At 52.7% G+C, this 12,951-nt stretch overlaps 1 protein-coding gene across 1 annotated transcript; it reads right to left on the bottom strand.

Annotated features, from left to right (window-relative positions):
- Positions 1–2,006: 2,006 nt before the first annotated feature.
- LOC121862663 (proline-rich protein 36-like) lies at positions 2,007–4,342 on the bottom strand (the record flags this gene model as incomplete). The annotated part of the gene is made up of 3 exons (XM_042360983.1): positions 2,007–2,998; positions 3,807–3,865; positions 4,236–4,342. Coding segments are annotated over 3 exons (1,158 nt in total), but the record flags the coding sequence as incomplete, so codon positions are not given.
- Positions 4,343–12,951: the final 8,609 nt, after the last annotated feature.

Consider the following 12,951-nt stretch of genomic DNA (forward strand, 5'->3'; position numbering starts at 1 on the left):
GTTGCGCGACTGACAGAGTGCTGGGCGACGGCAGCAAGCGGCGGCGACGGCAGCAGGCGCGACGGCAGCAGCGGCGGCGACGGCAGCAGATGCGCGATGCAGCAGATGCGCGCGACGGCAGCAATGGCGGCGACGGCAGCAGATGCGGCGACGGCGGTATGGCGCGCGCGACGGCAGCAGATGCGCAAGCGACGGCAGCAGGGCGGCGACGGCAGCAGAGATGCGCTGCGACGGCAGCAGATGCGCGACGGCAGAGGGCGGCGACGGCAGCAGATGCGGCAGCAGCAGCAGCAGATGCGGCGACGGCAGCAGAGGCGGCGATTGCGCAGGGCGCGAAGACGGCGCAGCAGGCCAGCGACGGCAAGATGCGCGGCGACGTCAGCAGGGCGCATGACGGCAGCAAGCGGGCGGCGATTTAAGAAAGCAGATGTATGCGATGGCAGCAGATGGCTGGCGACGGCAGCAGGGGCGGTGACGGCAGCAGTGCGGCGGCGATGGCAGCAGATGCGGTGACGGCAGCAGGGGTGGCGGACGGCAGAGATAAGGCGATGGCAGCAGAGTGCGCGGCGACGGCAGCAGTGCGGCGACGGCAGAGTGCGGGCGGCGACGGTGAAAGCAGATGCGCGCGATGGCAGCAGATGCGGCGGCGACGGCAGTGGGCGCGACGGCAGCAGATGCGGCGCGACGCAGCAGTGGGGCGGCAGGCGATGGCAGCAGGGGCGCAAGGCGATGGCAGCAGAGTGCGATGCGACGGCGGCATGGGCGGTGACGGCAGCAGGTGGTGACGGCAGCAGAGTGGCGGCGACGGCAGCAGGCGGCGACGGCAGCAGGGGCGCAAGGCGACGGCAGCAGATGCGGCGCGATGCAGCAGCAGCGGCAGCGCAGCGCGATTGGCAGCATAAAGTGTTGACGCAGCAGATGGCGGCGGACGGCAGCACGGCGGCGACGGCAGTGAGAGTGCGGCAGCGATGGCAGCAGAGTGCGGTAAGCGACGGCAGCATGGGCGGTGACGGCAGAAGATGCGCAAGCGACGGCAGCATGGCGGCGGATGGCAGGGCGGTGGCGACGGCAGCAGGCGCATAAGCGATGGCAGGGCGGCGGATGGCAGAAGCAGCGGTGGCGACGGGCAGCAGGGGGCATAAGCGACGGCAGCAGAGCGTGCTGCGGATGGCAGCATGGGCGGTGATGGCAGCAAGGCGGCGACGGCAGCAGGGGCGGCGAGCGATGGCAGCAGCCAGGGTGCGCGGATGGCAGGGGCGGTGACGGCACATGACGGCGAAGTACGGCGGCGATTTGAGCAGCATGCGGCGACGGTTACAGCGGCGGCGGACGGCCATAGGGCGGTGACGGTACAGCATGGCGGCGACGGTGAGGGCGGCAAGGATTGCAGCAGATGCGTTAAGCGATGGCAGTAGGGGCGGCGATTCAGTAAGGGCAGGACGGGCAGGTAAGTGATGCAGCAGAGGCGGCGACGGCAGCAGAGTGCGAAGGTGCGACAGCAAGGCGGGATGGCAGGGTAAGTGATGGCAGCAGAGGGGCAGTGACGGCAGAAAGAGATGCGGCAGGATGGCGGTAAGGGCGGCAGATGGCAGCAGGGGTGGCAGTGATGGGTAGAGGCGGCAGGATGGCAGAGGTGGCAGTGATCAGCAGTAAGCGGTGGACGGCAGCATGAGGTGGCGATGGCAGAGGGGTGGCAGCGATGGAGCAGAGTGGGTAAGGTGACGAGAGGTGGCAGTGATGCAGAGGTGGGCAGTGATGGCAGTAAGGGCAGGATGGCAGAAGGGTGGTGATGGCAGTAGGGTGGTGATGGTAGGCGGTGGTGTGGCAGCAGGGTGGCAGTGATGCAGAAGAGCAAGGATGGCGGCGGCGGTGGTGATGGCAGTAAGGGTGGTGTGGGCAGGGGCAAGAGTGACGGCAGAGGGCGATGGCAGGCGGTGATGGCGGCATGAGGCATAAGTGACGGTAGTAAGGGTATGACGGCAGGCTGGCGGTGATGCTGGCAGGGGCTAAGCGACGGCAGAAGAGGCGGCGTGATGGCAGCAGAGTGCGGTAGTGACGGCAGGGATGGGGCGGCGGGGATGGCAGTAAGGGTGGGTGACGGCTGGCAGGGGCGGCGCGATGGCAGCAGAGGGTGGCAAGGATGGCAGAGGTGGGTGCGACGGCGGCGGGGCGGCGGTGATGGCAGTAAGGGCAGATGGCAGCAGGGGCGAAGTGCGGATGGCGCAGAGTGCGGTACGGCAGTGGCGCGGTGACGGCGCAGGGGGCAGCGGACGGCAGCAGAGGTGGCAGCGATGGCAGCAGAGTGCGCGGCGACGGCAGGCGGTGGTGACGGCAGTATGGCGGCGATGCAGCAGGGGCGGCAGTGACGGTAGCAGCGTCAGCGACGCAGAAAAGGGCATAGTGACGCAGCATGGGCGGCGATGGGCATGGCGGCGATGGGCAAGAGGGGTGGTGATGCAGGCATGGGCGGTGACAGCAGGGGCAGCAAGACGGCGGATTGATGGGGCGGCGACGCAGCATGGGTGGTGATGGCAGTGGGCGTAAGACGGCGGCAGGGGTGGCGGTGATGGCAGCAGAGGCAAGGCGACGGCAGGCGGGCGGCGGATGGCAGCAGTTGAGTAGCGGCGATGGCAGGCGGTGGCGATTGGCAGCATGCGGTGGCGATGCAGAGATGGTGGTGACGGCAGCAGGGGCGGCTGTGATGGCAGCAGAGGCGGCGGACGGCAGCAGAGTGCGCAAGGCGATGGCAGTGGGCGGCGGCGATGGCAGGGCGGCGGGTGACGGCAGCAGGGGGCGGCGATGGCAGCAGATGCGCAGGCGATGCAGCAGAGGCGGCGCGATGGCAGCAATGGCGGCGACGGCAGCAAGGGCGGCGACGGCAGCAGAGGCGAAGCGTGATGGCAGCAGATGTAATAGTGGCAGATGGCGGCGATGGTGAGGGGGCAGAGTGATTGGCAGAGGTGCGTTTCGACAGCGGGGGCGGCGGATGGCAGGTGCGCGTGGCAGAGCGTTGAGCGACGGCAGCATGGGCGGCGACGGCAGCAGAGTGCTGGATGCAGCAGAGCGCGCGACGCAGCAGATGCGCGACGCGGCAGCAACAATGGCGACGGCAGGGGCGCAAGATGCAGCAGAGTGCGGCGGCGACGGCAGTACGCGGCGATGGCAATATGATGGCGACGGCAGCAGGTGGCGACGGCGGCAGCAGGGGCGGCGTGGCAGCAGAGGGGCGGCGATTTGGGGCAGCGGGGGCGATTTGGCAGCAGGGGCGGCGATGTGAGGAAGAGATGCAGGCGATGCGGCGAAAGAGGCGAGGACTAGTAAGCAGAGGGCAAGACGGCGGTGATGCAGGACGGCGGCAGCAGGGCGGCAGACGGCGGCAGCGCATGACGGCGGCAGCAGGGCGGCGACGTTAAGTGAGAATATGCTGTGACGGCACAGCAGTGGGGTGCAGATGGCAAGATGCGTGCGACGTCAGTAGCATGTAGCGGCGGCTATAGGGGGCGGCGATTTAGAGCGTACGGCGTAAGGTGCGAAAGGAGTGTGATTATGGCAGTAGGGAAGCTATGATTAGGGAAGAGGATGGCAGGCTAAGAAGATGGGAAGGATGGCGTACAAGGTTATAGACGGCGGCAGTTATGATTTGGCGATTTCAGATAGAAGGGCGAGTAAGCAGTAAGAGGGGAGTATGATGTGCTAGGAAGAGGGCAAGTGATTTGGCAGCAGATGGCGATTTGGCAGTTAAAAGAGGCGGCGACGGCGGCAGCAGGGCGGTGACGAGAAAAGATGGCGGATGGCAGAAGAGGGTGGCGAGGCGGCAGCAGGGGCGGTGATGGGCAGTAGGGTGGTGATGGCAGATGGCGGCAGTAGGGGTGGCGGATGCAGGCAGTAGGGGCGATGGCGGCAGCAGGGGGCGGCGATGGCAGTAGTGGCGATGGCAGAAAGAGGGGGCGGCGATGGCAGCAGGGCGTGATGGCAGCAGAGATGGCGATGGCAGTAAGGGGCGGCGGATGGTGGCAGCAGGGGTGATGGCGCAGTGAAGAGGGGTGGTGATGGTGGAAAGCAGGGGTGGTGATGGTGGCAGCAGGCGGTGATGGTAAGTAGGGGTGGTGATGGTGGCAGCAGGATGGTGATGGTGCAGAAGCAGGGGTGAGGGGATGGTGGCAGTAGGGTGGCGATGGTGGTAGGGTGTGACAGTAGGGGCAGGATGGCAGGGGATGGTAGTAGGGCAAGTATGCAGGAGTGGTGATGGCAGAGGGGCGGTGATGGCAGCAGGGGTGGTGACGGTAGCAGAGGGTGCGGGTGATGCAGGAAAGGTGTGGGCGGTGATGGCAGGGGCGGCGATTGCGGCGAGGACGATGCAGCAGATGGGTGACGATGGCAGTAGGGGTGGTGACGGCGGCAGGAGTGGCGTGATGGTGGCAGTAGGGGGTGGGATGGTGGCAGTAGGGGTGGCGGATGGTGGCAGGGTGGTGATGGTGGCAGTAGGGGTGGTGATGGTGGTAGGCAGGGGGTGGTGATGGTGGCAGCAGGGATGGTGATGGCAGTAGTGGGGTGGTGATGGTGGTAGCAGGGGTGGTGATGGTGCAGCAGGTGGTGATGGCGGTAGCAGGGTGGCGATGGTGGCAGCAGGGTGGCGATAGCAGGGGTGGCGATGGTGGCAGTAGGGGTGGTGATGGTGGCAGTAGGGTGGTGATGGCGGTAGCAGGGGTGGCGATGGTGGCAGCAGGTGGTGATGGTGGCAGCAGGGCGGGTGATGGCGGCAGTAGGGGGGTGACGGTAGCAGGGCAGCAGCAGGGTGGTGATGGTGGCAGCAGGGTGGCGATGATGGCAGTAGGGTGGCGATGGCAGCAGGGGTGGTGATGGCGGCAGCAGGGGTGGATGATGGTAGTAGGGGGGGGCGATGGTGGCAGAGGGTGGAGATGGCGGCAGTAGGGACGGTGATGATAGCAGGGGTGTGGCAGCGCAGGGGGTGATGGCGGCAGTAGGGGCGGTGATGGCAGCAGGGCGGCGATGGTAGGGATGCGATGGTGCAGTAGGGATGGTGATGGTGGTAGCAGGGATGGTGGGGTCGATAGCAGGGCGGTGATGGTGGGCAGGGGATGGTGGCGAAGCAGGGGTGGTGATGGCGGCAGTGGGGTGGCATGCGTAGCAGGGGGGTGATGGCAGGGTGGATGGTGGGGCGGCAGATGGCGGCAGCAGGGGTGGTGATGGCGGCAGGAGCGGCGATGGCAGTAGGGGCGGTGATGGTGGCAGTAGGCAGATGGTGGCAGAGTGGTGACGGCGGCAGCAGGGGCGGCGATGGTGGCAGCAGGGGTGGCATGGTGCGGAAGTAGGATTGGACGGTAGTAGGGGTGGCGATGATAGCAGGGGGCGGTGATGCAGGCGTAGTAGGGGTGGCGGGATGGCGCAGTAGGGGTGGTGATGGTGGCAGTAGGGGTGGTGATGGTGGTAGCAGGGGCGGTAGGGGGTGGTGATTGGCAGCAGGGGTGGTGATGGTGGCAGCAGGGTGGGTGATGGTGGCAGTAGGGGCGGGATGGTGGCAGCAGGGTGGTGATGGTGGTGAGAGGATGGCGATGATGGGGCAGGGGTGATGATGCAGGCAGGGGTGGTGATGGTGGCAGGGACGGTGATGATAGCAGGGTGGTGATGGCGGCAGCAGGGGTTGCGACGGTGGCAGTAGGGTGGCGATGGCACAGAGCGGTGACGGTGCGGTAGGGGCGGTGGGATGGTGGCAGGAGTGGTGATGGCAGTAGGGGTGGCGCAGGGCAGCAGCAGGAGTGGTGACGACGGCGTAGCAGGGGCGGCGGGATGGCGGCAGCAGGGGGGTGACGGTGGCAGCAGGGGGGGTGATGGGGCGGCAGTAGGGGTGGTGATGGCAGCAGGACGGTGATAGTGAGGGGTGGTGATGGTGGCAGGGGTGGTGATGGTGGTAGGGATGGTGCGATAGCAGGGGTGGTGATGGTGGTAGCAGGGGCGGTGATGGTGGCAGTAGGGGTGGCGATGGTGGCAGTAGGGGTGGTGGGGATGGTAGCAGGGGTGGTGATGGTAGTAGGGTGGTGATGCTGGCAGCAGGGGTGGCGATGCAGGTGAGTGGGGATGCGGCGGGATGTGGTAGTAGGGGTGGCGGGATGGTGGCAGTAGGACTGGTGATGGTGGCAGTAGGGGTGGTGATGGTGGCAGCAGGGGTGGTGATGGCGGTAGCAGGGATGGTGATGATAGTAGGGGTGATGATGTGGTAGGGGTGCGGATGGTGGCAGTAGGGATGGCGATGATAGAGGGGTGGGTGGACGGTGGTAGTAGGGACGGTGATGGTAGCAGGGGTGGTGATGGCAGGAGTGGTGTTGGTGGTGCAGGGTGGTGATTGGCAGTAGTGAGTGGTGATGGTGGTAGTAGGGTGGGTGATGGTGGTAGCAGGATGGTGATGTTAGTGCGGGTGGTGATGGCAGTAGGGGTGGTGATGGTGGTAGGGGTGGTGATGGTGGTAGTAGGGTGGTGATGGTGGTAGGATGGTGATGATAGTAGGGGTGATGGTGGTAGTAGGGGTGGTGATGGTGGTAGTAGGGATGGTGATGATGGTAGGGGTGGCGTGATGGTGGTAGTAGGAGTGGTGATGGTGGTAGTAGGGTGGTGATGCTGTAGGAGTGGTGATGGTGGCAGTAGGGGTGGTGATGGGTGGTAGGGGTGGTGATGGTGGTAGGGATGGTGATGAGATGTAGGGGTGGTGATGGTGGTAGTAGGAGTGGTGGTGATGGTAGTAGGGTGGTGATGTTGGTAGTAGGGGTGGTGAGGTTAGTAGTAGGGGTGGTGATCAGGCCTGTCCTTTGGGGGAGATTGCCTGGCTTGCGGCTCAGCACTAGACTAGTGACCCTGGACACATTACCTGTTGACGGGTTAATTTGACCTGACGGCCAACGCTACCATCTACAGTGACAGTCCGGTGGTGGTGGGGTGGGTTTCCGACCGCATGACGGACGCGCGTGGGGCCGTGACGAGGTTCTGCCCGTAGACGGTCTGGTGGTGATGATGCAGTGTGGTAGCGGTGGTGATGAAGCAGGGCAGGAGTAGTGGTGATGGTAGTAGGGAGTGGTGGTGATGATGTAATAATGTTAGTGGTGATGGTAGTATGGGTAGGTGGATGGTAGTGAGAGTGGTGGTGGTGGTAATAATGTTAGTGGTAATGGTAGTATGGGTAGTGGTGATGGTAGTAATAGTGGTGATGGTAGTAGAGGAGGTGGGTGGAGGTAATAATGTTGTGGGTGATGGTAGTAGGAGAGTGGTGATGGTAGTAGGCTGGGTGGTGGGATGGCAGTAGGGTGGTGGTTATGGTAGGGATAATGTTGGTAGTGATGGTAGTAGTGATGATGGCAGTGGGTGTAAAATGCAATGGTAGTGGTGGTGGTATTGGTGATGGTAGGGATGCAGTGGTGGTGGTATTGGTGATGGTAGGGATGGTAGTGGTGGTGGTGACAGTAAAAGGAAGCGTGGTAGACAGAAAGGATGAATAAATTTGCCAGACCAGTCGTTGAGAACAATCATTTTATTTATGTGTCCTGGCGTGATCATTTTATAACGTCTGGCTGTTGAGACTAAAACAGTATTATAAACCAAGAAAATCTAATACAATAAGAACACTCGAGGCTATAACAGAATTGAGGGGAAATGTAACAGCACAGTGGGTAGGTTTTCGGGAATTTAAATTAATCGTAAGGGAATTTATGAAGTCCGGTTGCGGAAAATGACCGGAAAATGGTAATGGTAATTTTTATTTATTTATTTATTTACTTATTATTGACGATGTGTGATACTATATACGTATTATTTGTAGTATTTTAATTATTACATCTTCTCAGTTTATTTTGTTGTGATTAATTTAGTGTGTACTGTACACATTTACATTCGTTAAATTGGTGAGGAAAGGCTATGTATAGTATTAACAATCTTCAAGTTTATTAAAAGTTGTTGGGGTGTACGACTGCAGTGTGTGTATTCTTCACTATTGCCATCCGGTATCAATTTTTTGGGTAGATGCGAGAAGAGTGTTGTCCAGCGTGACTCTACTAAAGGTGGCAGGTTTCCATGCTCAAGTTTTTCCGGCAGGTGTCTAATTGTTTTACTATTGACAACACAAACATACATATATTATTTTACTTTTATTTTATTTTAATTTTTGTATTTATTTATGGTTCTTTTATTATATTATTAGTAATTATTATTATTATTTATTTTATTATCTATTTTATTTAATTTTTTTATTATAAATTTAATTGCTATGAATTACATATATACATTTCGTCCTCCCAGGCCGCGATGTGTGGGTCAGTGACCTGTGCCCGGAGGCTAAACTCAGTAAAAAGACAAAAGATTAAAACCTTGACATACACAAGCGAAATACTACACATGGCACAATAAAATCAATTGCAAATAAGACAACATGATTTGCAACTATTTTTTTTTACTGTGTGTGTGTGTGTGTGTGTGTGTGTGTGTGTGTGTGTGTGTGTGTGTGTGTAAGTGGTGTGGCTGTGTTATCATTGCATCTACTTGTAACTTTTGTATATTTCAGATAATGATTTTATATGAGTGTGGCAAAGAGGTTGGGTCGCAGTGTTGCCGAGGCTACTGCTGACTGTAGTGGTTGTTGTGCTTATTAATAAAAGAGTTCATACGTGCATTTTATACTGATAAGAATAATTACCCAGGTTAGATTAGGTAAGGTTAGTTTTAGGCTAGGTATGAAAGCATTAAGTTAGGCGGAGCATTTGATTAAGTTCACTTTCGGTTAGGTGAACATTAGTAATGATGTTAGCATTAGTTAATGATGTTAGCATTAGTTAATGAGGTTTAGTTAGCGTTAGTGTTCAATCTACGGTTAAATAAGCTGGGGTGCCTTTCATCTCTATGTGATCTAATTTTTGTGTGGTAGATTGTTTTTCATGCAGTTATATTACGTACTGTAACGGCAAGTCACTTCCTCAAGTTGATGTCAGTTCTTGCTAAGCGTCGGGAGAATTTGACCGCAACTGTACAGTATATGTATGTTCAATACTATGTATACTGTATACAGTATACAGTACGTGTTAGACAACATTTAATATGGCAAGTGTTAAAGAGATTCTGCAGTATGATTGTATTTTGTCTCCTATTTAATAATTTGATTATCAGTAGGTTAGTAGGTATGTATTTGTATTTAAAGGAGAAATGGAGGTGAGGACGGCCTGTTAATGTTTCTTGTGCTTTTGTCAACAAATGTTAGTATAATTATTCTCTGAAATTAGGTGGGAGTATGGTTGACACGTGGAGAGGTAAGAGACACGTGTGTCAGTCTTATCACACACTTATAGGCCGTGAGTAGGTATACCACACTGCTGCACACATCAACAATATACCTTACTGACTTACACACACACGGGTATATATATATATATATATATATATATATATATATATATATATATATATATATATATATGATTATGATTATGATAAAAAACATTGTTAGCTTACAATATAGATATTACAGGTAGCAACAGGTACATATATATACCAGTATCACAAATATAACACAATGTGTTGACGTTCTATATTTCTACCGCAAGTTAACTTTAAATCATTTTATCCGGAGGGGTGGGGGGCACGAATGACGTTATCTCAGATATACAGTACTGTACTGTGTTAACTGCACTAAGTTCGCTAAACGTGATATACACTAGCATTTTTGCCTTAGGGCACACCAGTATCATTCTGTCTGAGACTTATTTGGTAGAGGCTGAAAAGTAAGAACTAATTTGACATACCTCAACGAATTATTTTTTGTTTGTTATTAGAGATTTTGTAATACTAGAGTAATAAATATGGCCTTGACTCTGAGACGGTAGACTGTAACCTCATCTGTCGTAACTGATCTTAGTCAACCTGTTGGGGGTCATGTTAAACCCTTTGGCTCCTGGAGGTTTCTGAGCTGAATATTTGGTCTGTTGGCAGCCAGAATAAAATGTGTGGCGGTCGATGAGAAAGAGTATTAGTATCGTACTTTAAATTCATTATGTTAGTGAATATTTAAAAATCGAATTTTAAGCCACACATGATTAAATACTACAATATATATTTTAAATGATATATGAAAATTAACACTACTACATAATAATGATAAAATAATTATATATACGGTATATATCAGATACGACCAAAACAAAGCATATGGTGAAAAATTTAAAAGGATTTTAGTTGAAACCTGGTTTTAGATAAAGATCTCGCCTGAGGCAAAGAAATGCAGACCTAAGCAAAGAGAACAGTCGACATCTACTGTAAACCAGGCTGCAACGTGGCTTTGCTGCTGCTTGCTCAGATAACACCTCCGCCAGTCTTGCATAGAAGCGTAGATTTTCTTCAACATATTTGCTGTGAGATCCTTTTGCTGTCATGCCTCATGCATGCGAAGTTCTTTTACACAACTATAGCGTGGGCAATGTCGTGAGATGAGCCCACACACGCATTGGGAGGGCAAACCTACTGGTCATTTTAGAAAGCAATGACATCTGTAAATTCTTGTTAATTAAGGCTGAAATTTTACCCTTATCGGTAACGTTGTTAGCCAGTTCAAGGCGCCCACTTGCACTATAGCTACTTTTTGTTTTAAGTTCTCTGGCAATTGCAGCATCAGTTGTTGAAGCTTATCACTTTGGGTGTGCTGCCGTTTTGTCGTAATGGACCGCCGAATCTTTGTTTAATTCGGTTAGTATCACTTAACTTGTTGCATTCTGAGCTATTAGGCGCTCAGTGAGGCAGCAAGCTCCTCTGGATTAGTCTATTCTTCCAGTCTCGGTGATAGTGCAAGGAGTGACCTTTCGTTGGGGTAAAATAAGGGTTTTTCACTAGTGTTGATGGCTTCAGTGGGTAAAGGAGGGTCCGATATCAGGGACAGTGCGCATCAGGCGTTCCATGACAAGCGATTTACATGGGAGAATGCCGCAAAATTCGCATGTGTTTTATTAATATCAGACGGAGCGGATTTCCACCCACTCATTTACCTTCGTTACGTACTTGGTCTTGAAGTCCTTCGTGCCGATTACCGCACCTAGGTGTCTTGGCCGCCCTTTGTTATTGTGACCTTACTTCCGATGAACACTACTACATAATATAATAATAATATAATAATAATAATAATAACAATGATAACAATAAACAAACTATATGGCTAAAAGATCCAAATGTCGCATGACTAAAAAAAATCAGAGTCTAGAATAAACCAGTTTTTAGCCTGAAAGGTGACGGCGAGTTCATGGGGCAGCCTGGACCACTCCTTAATGTTTGTTATTTCGAGTAGAAGTCAGAGGTCAAGGAGGTTCTTGTTATCTGTGCATGTGTCACTGGTTATCACCGCCACTCAACCTCACCAGCCCTTTTACCTGCCTTTTTACCACTGGTTACTTCACCAGAACACATCTATGTGGTTCGCCCCTGCTACAGCTGCAGAGGAATTGAAAAAGTGGAGTCTAAATGAACTGAGACTAACGTTGTTAAGGTTATAGATTACTATTATGGGGAGGAAATGAGTGAATTTTTAGCCCCTGTACCAAGGTCTCTCTCGCTGAATAAAATTGTTTGCTAAGGAAATAATGTATTAAAACTGGCGTCCAGTGGTGAAGGGGTAGTAGGCATTCTGGAGGCTTCGGACTATATCCCTCACAAACGCGTGAGGGAGAGAGAACACAAGAGAAAACGAGCTGAGAGATCCTCACTTGGAAGAGTAAAACGAAAGTGGCTTGTTTAATGAGGAATGAAATATACTGAGTTTTATATTTACTATACAAGCTGAATGACGAGAGTTTCTGTGTAATAAGCTGAGAAACAAGGCATTTTAACAAAACAACGAAAGAAAACGTTTTTTGAACTGGAGGATGTTCAGAATACCTGCCAGGTTTGTGGATGGTAGTTATTACAACATTAACATTGCCATGACTTGTTGATGTGCGAGGTTACCCACAAGTCAGGCAATGTTACTGTTGTAATAAAAACATTTACACGATCTCCACGAAAATCTGAAAGGCAGTGTGTATGTGTTTTAGCTTCATGGTAGACTAAGTTTATCTCGAGGATTTATCAAGGAAGTTTTGTGCTCTGAATTATTTACAATATATTTAGAGACGGATCACATGAAGATTAGATGCTCGAGCTTATTTCTGCCTGATGATTAAACACTTAACTCCAAATTAGTCTAATCTAACTCAACGTAACCTCACCTCGAGTACAGTTACGGTGTATCATCAGGTAAATTAAAATTAGGATAAATAAATCCTTATCACTTTTTCTCCTTTTATTTATATACAGAAAACGTTGTTTTCACAAAGTTGAACTTATTTCTTAAGCTTAGTTACCAAATAAACTTTGTTCTATACATAGTATCAAAAACTACATTCAACCTTATTACAGACCGTTATTTAAGCTTTATTTTTTTCAACAAGAGAAAATCCACGAGTTTGGAGGGGGGCTAACGAGGAAACATCCGAGCTTCAGAGATTGATAGGTTTTTATTCAGTACTTCAAAGAGGTTTCATGATGAATCAGGCGGACAAAATTTGACACACTTGGCATCTACTGTACTCTTACCATATACGAGTTCAGTATATATGATTGATTTATATATAATTTGTTTTGTCTTTTATGTTGAATTATACAATGAAAAAATATATAAAAAGAAAAATCAGATAATATGGTATAAAAAAATTCCTGGCAAATGTCCAGGGAATTTTGTTCGCAACTGTACATAGACAGTGTAGGTATACAAAGCAGGCAGTAAGTATATTGTTCTCACCACTGCTAACGTACAGTATCTCTACACTGCAAACACTCAGACGATTCGTCCTGGATAACCCCACTTATTCTTGTATTGCCCATACATACTGAACTGTATACACATACAAGCTGAACCACTTACAAACTTGTATGACATTT

This window comes from Homarus americanus, unplaced genomic scaffold, assembly GCF_018991925.1.
Source record: "Homarus americanus isolate GMGI-L3 unplaced genomic scaffold, GMGI_Hamer_2.0 scaffold31037, whole genome shotgun sequence".
Taxonomy (NCBI): domain Eukaryota; kingdom Metazoa; phylum Arthropoda; class Malacostraca; order Decapoda; family Nephropidae; genus Homarus; species Homarus americanus.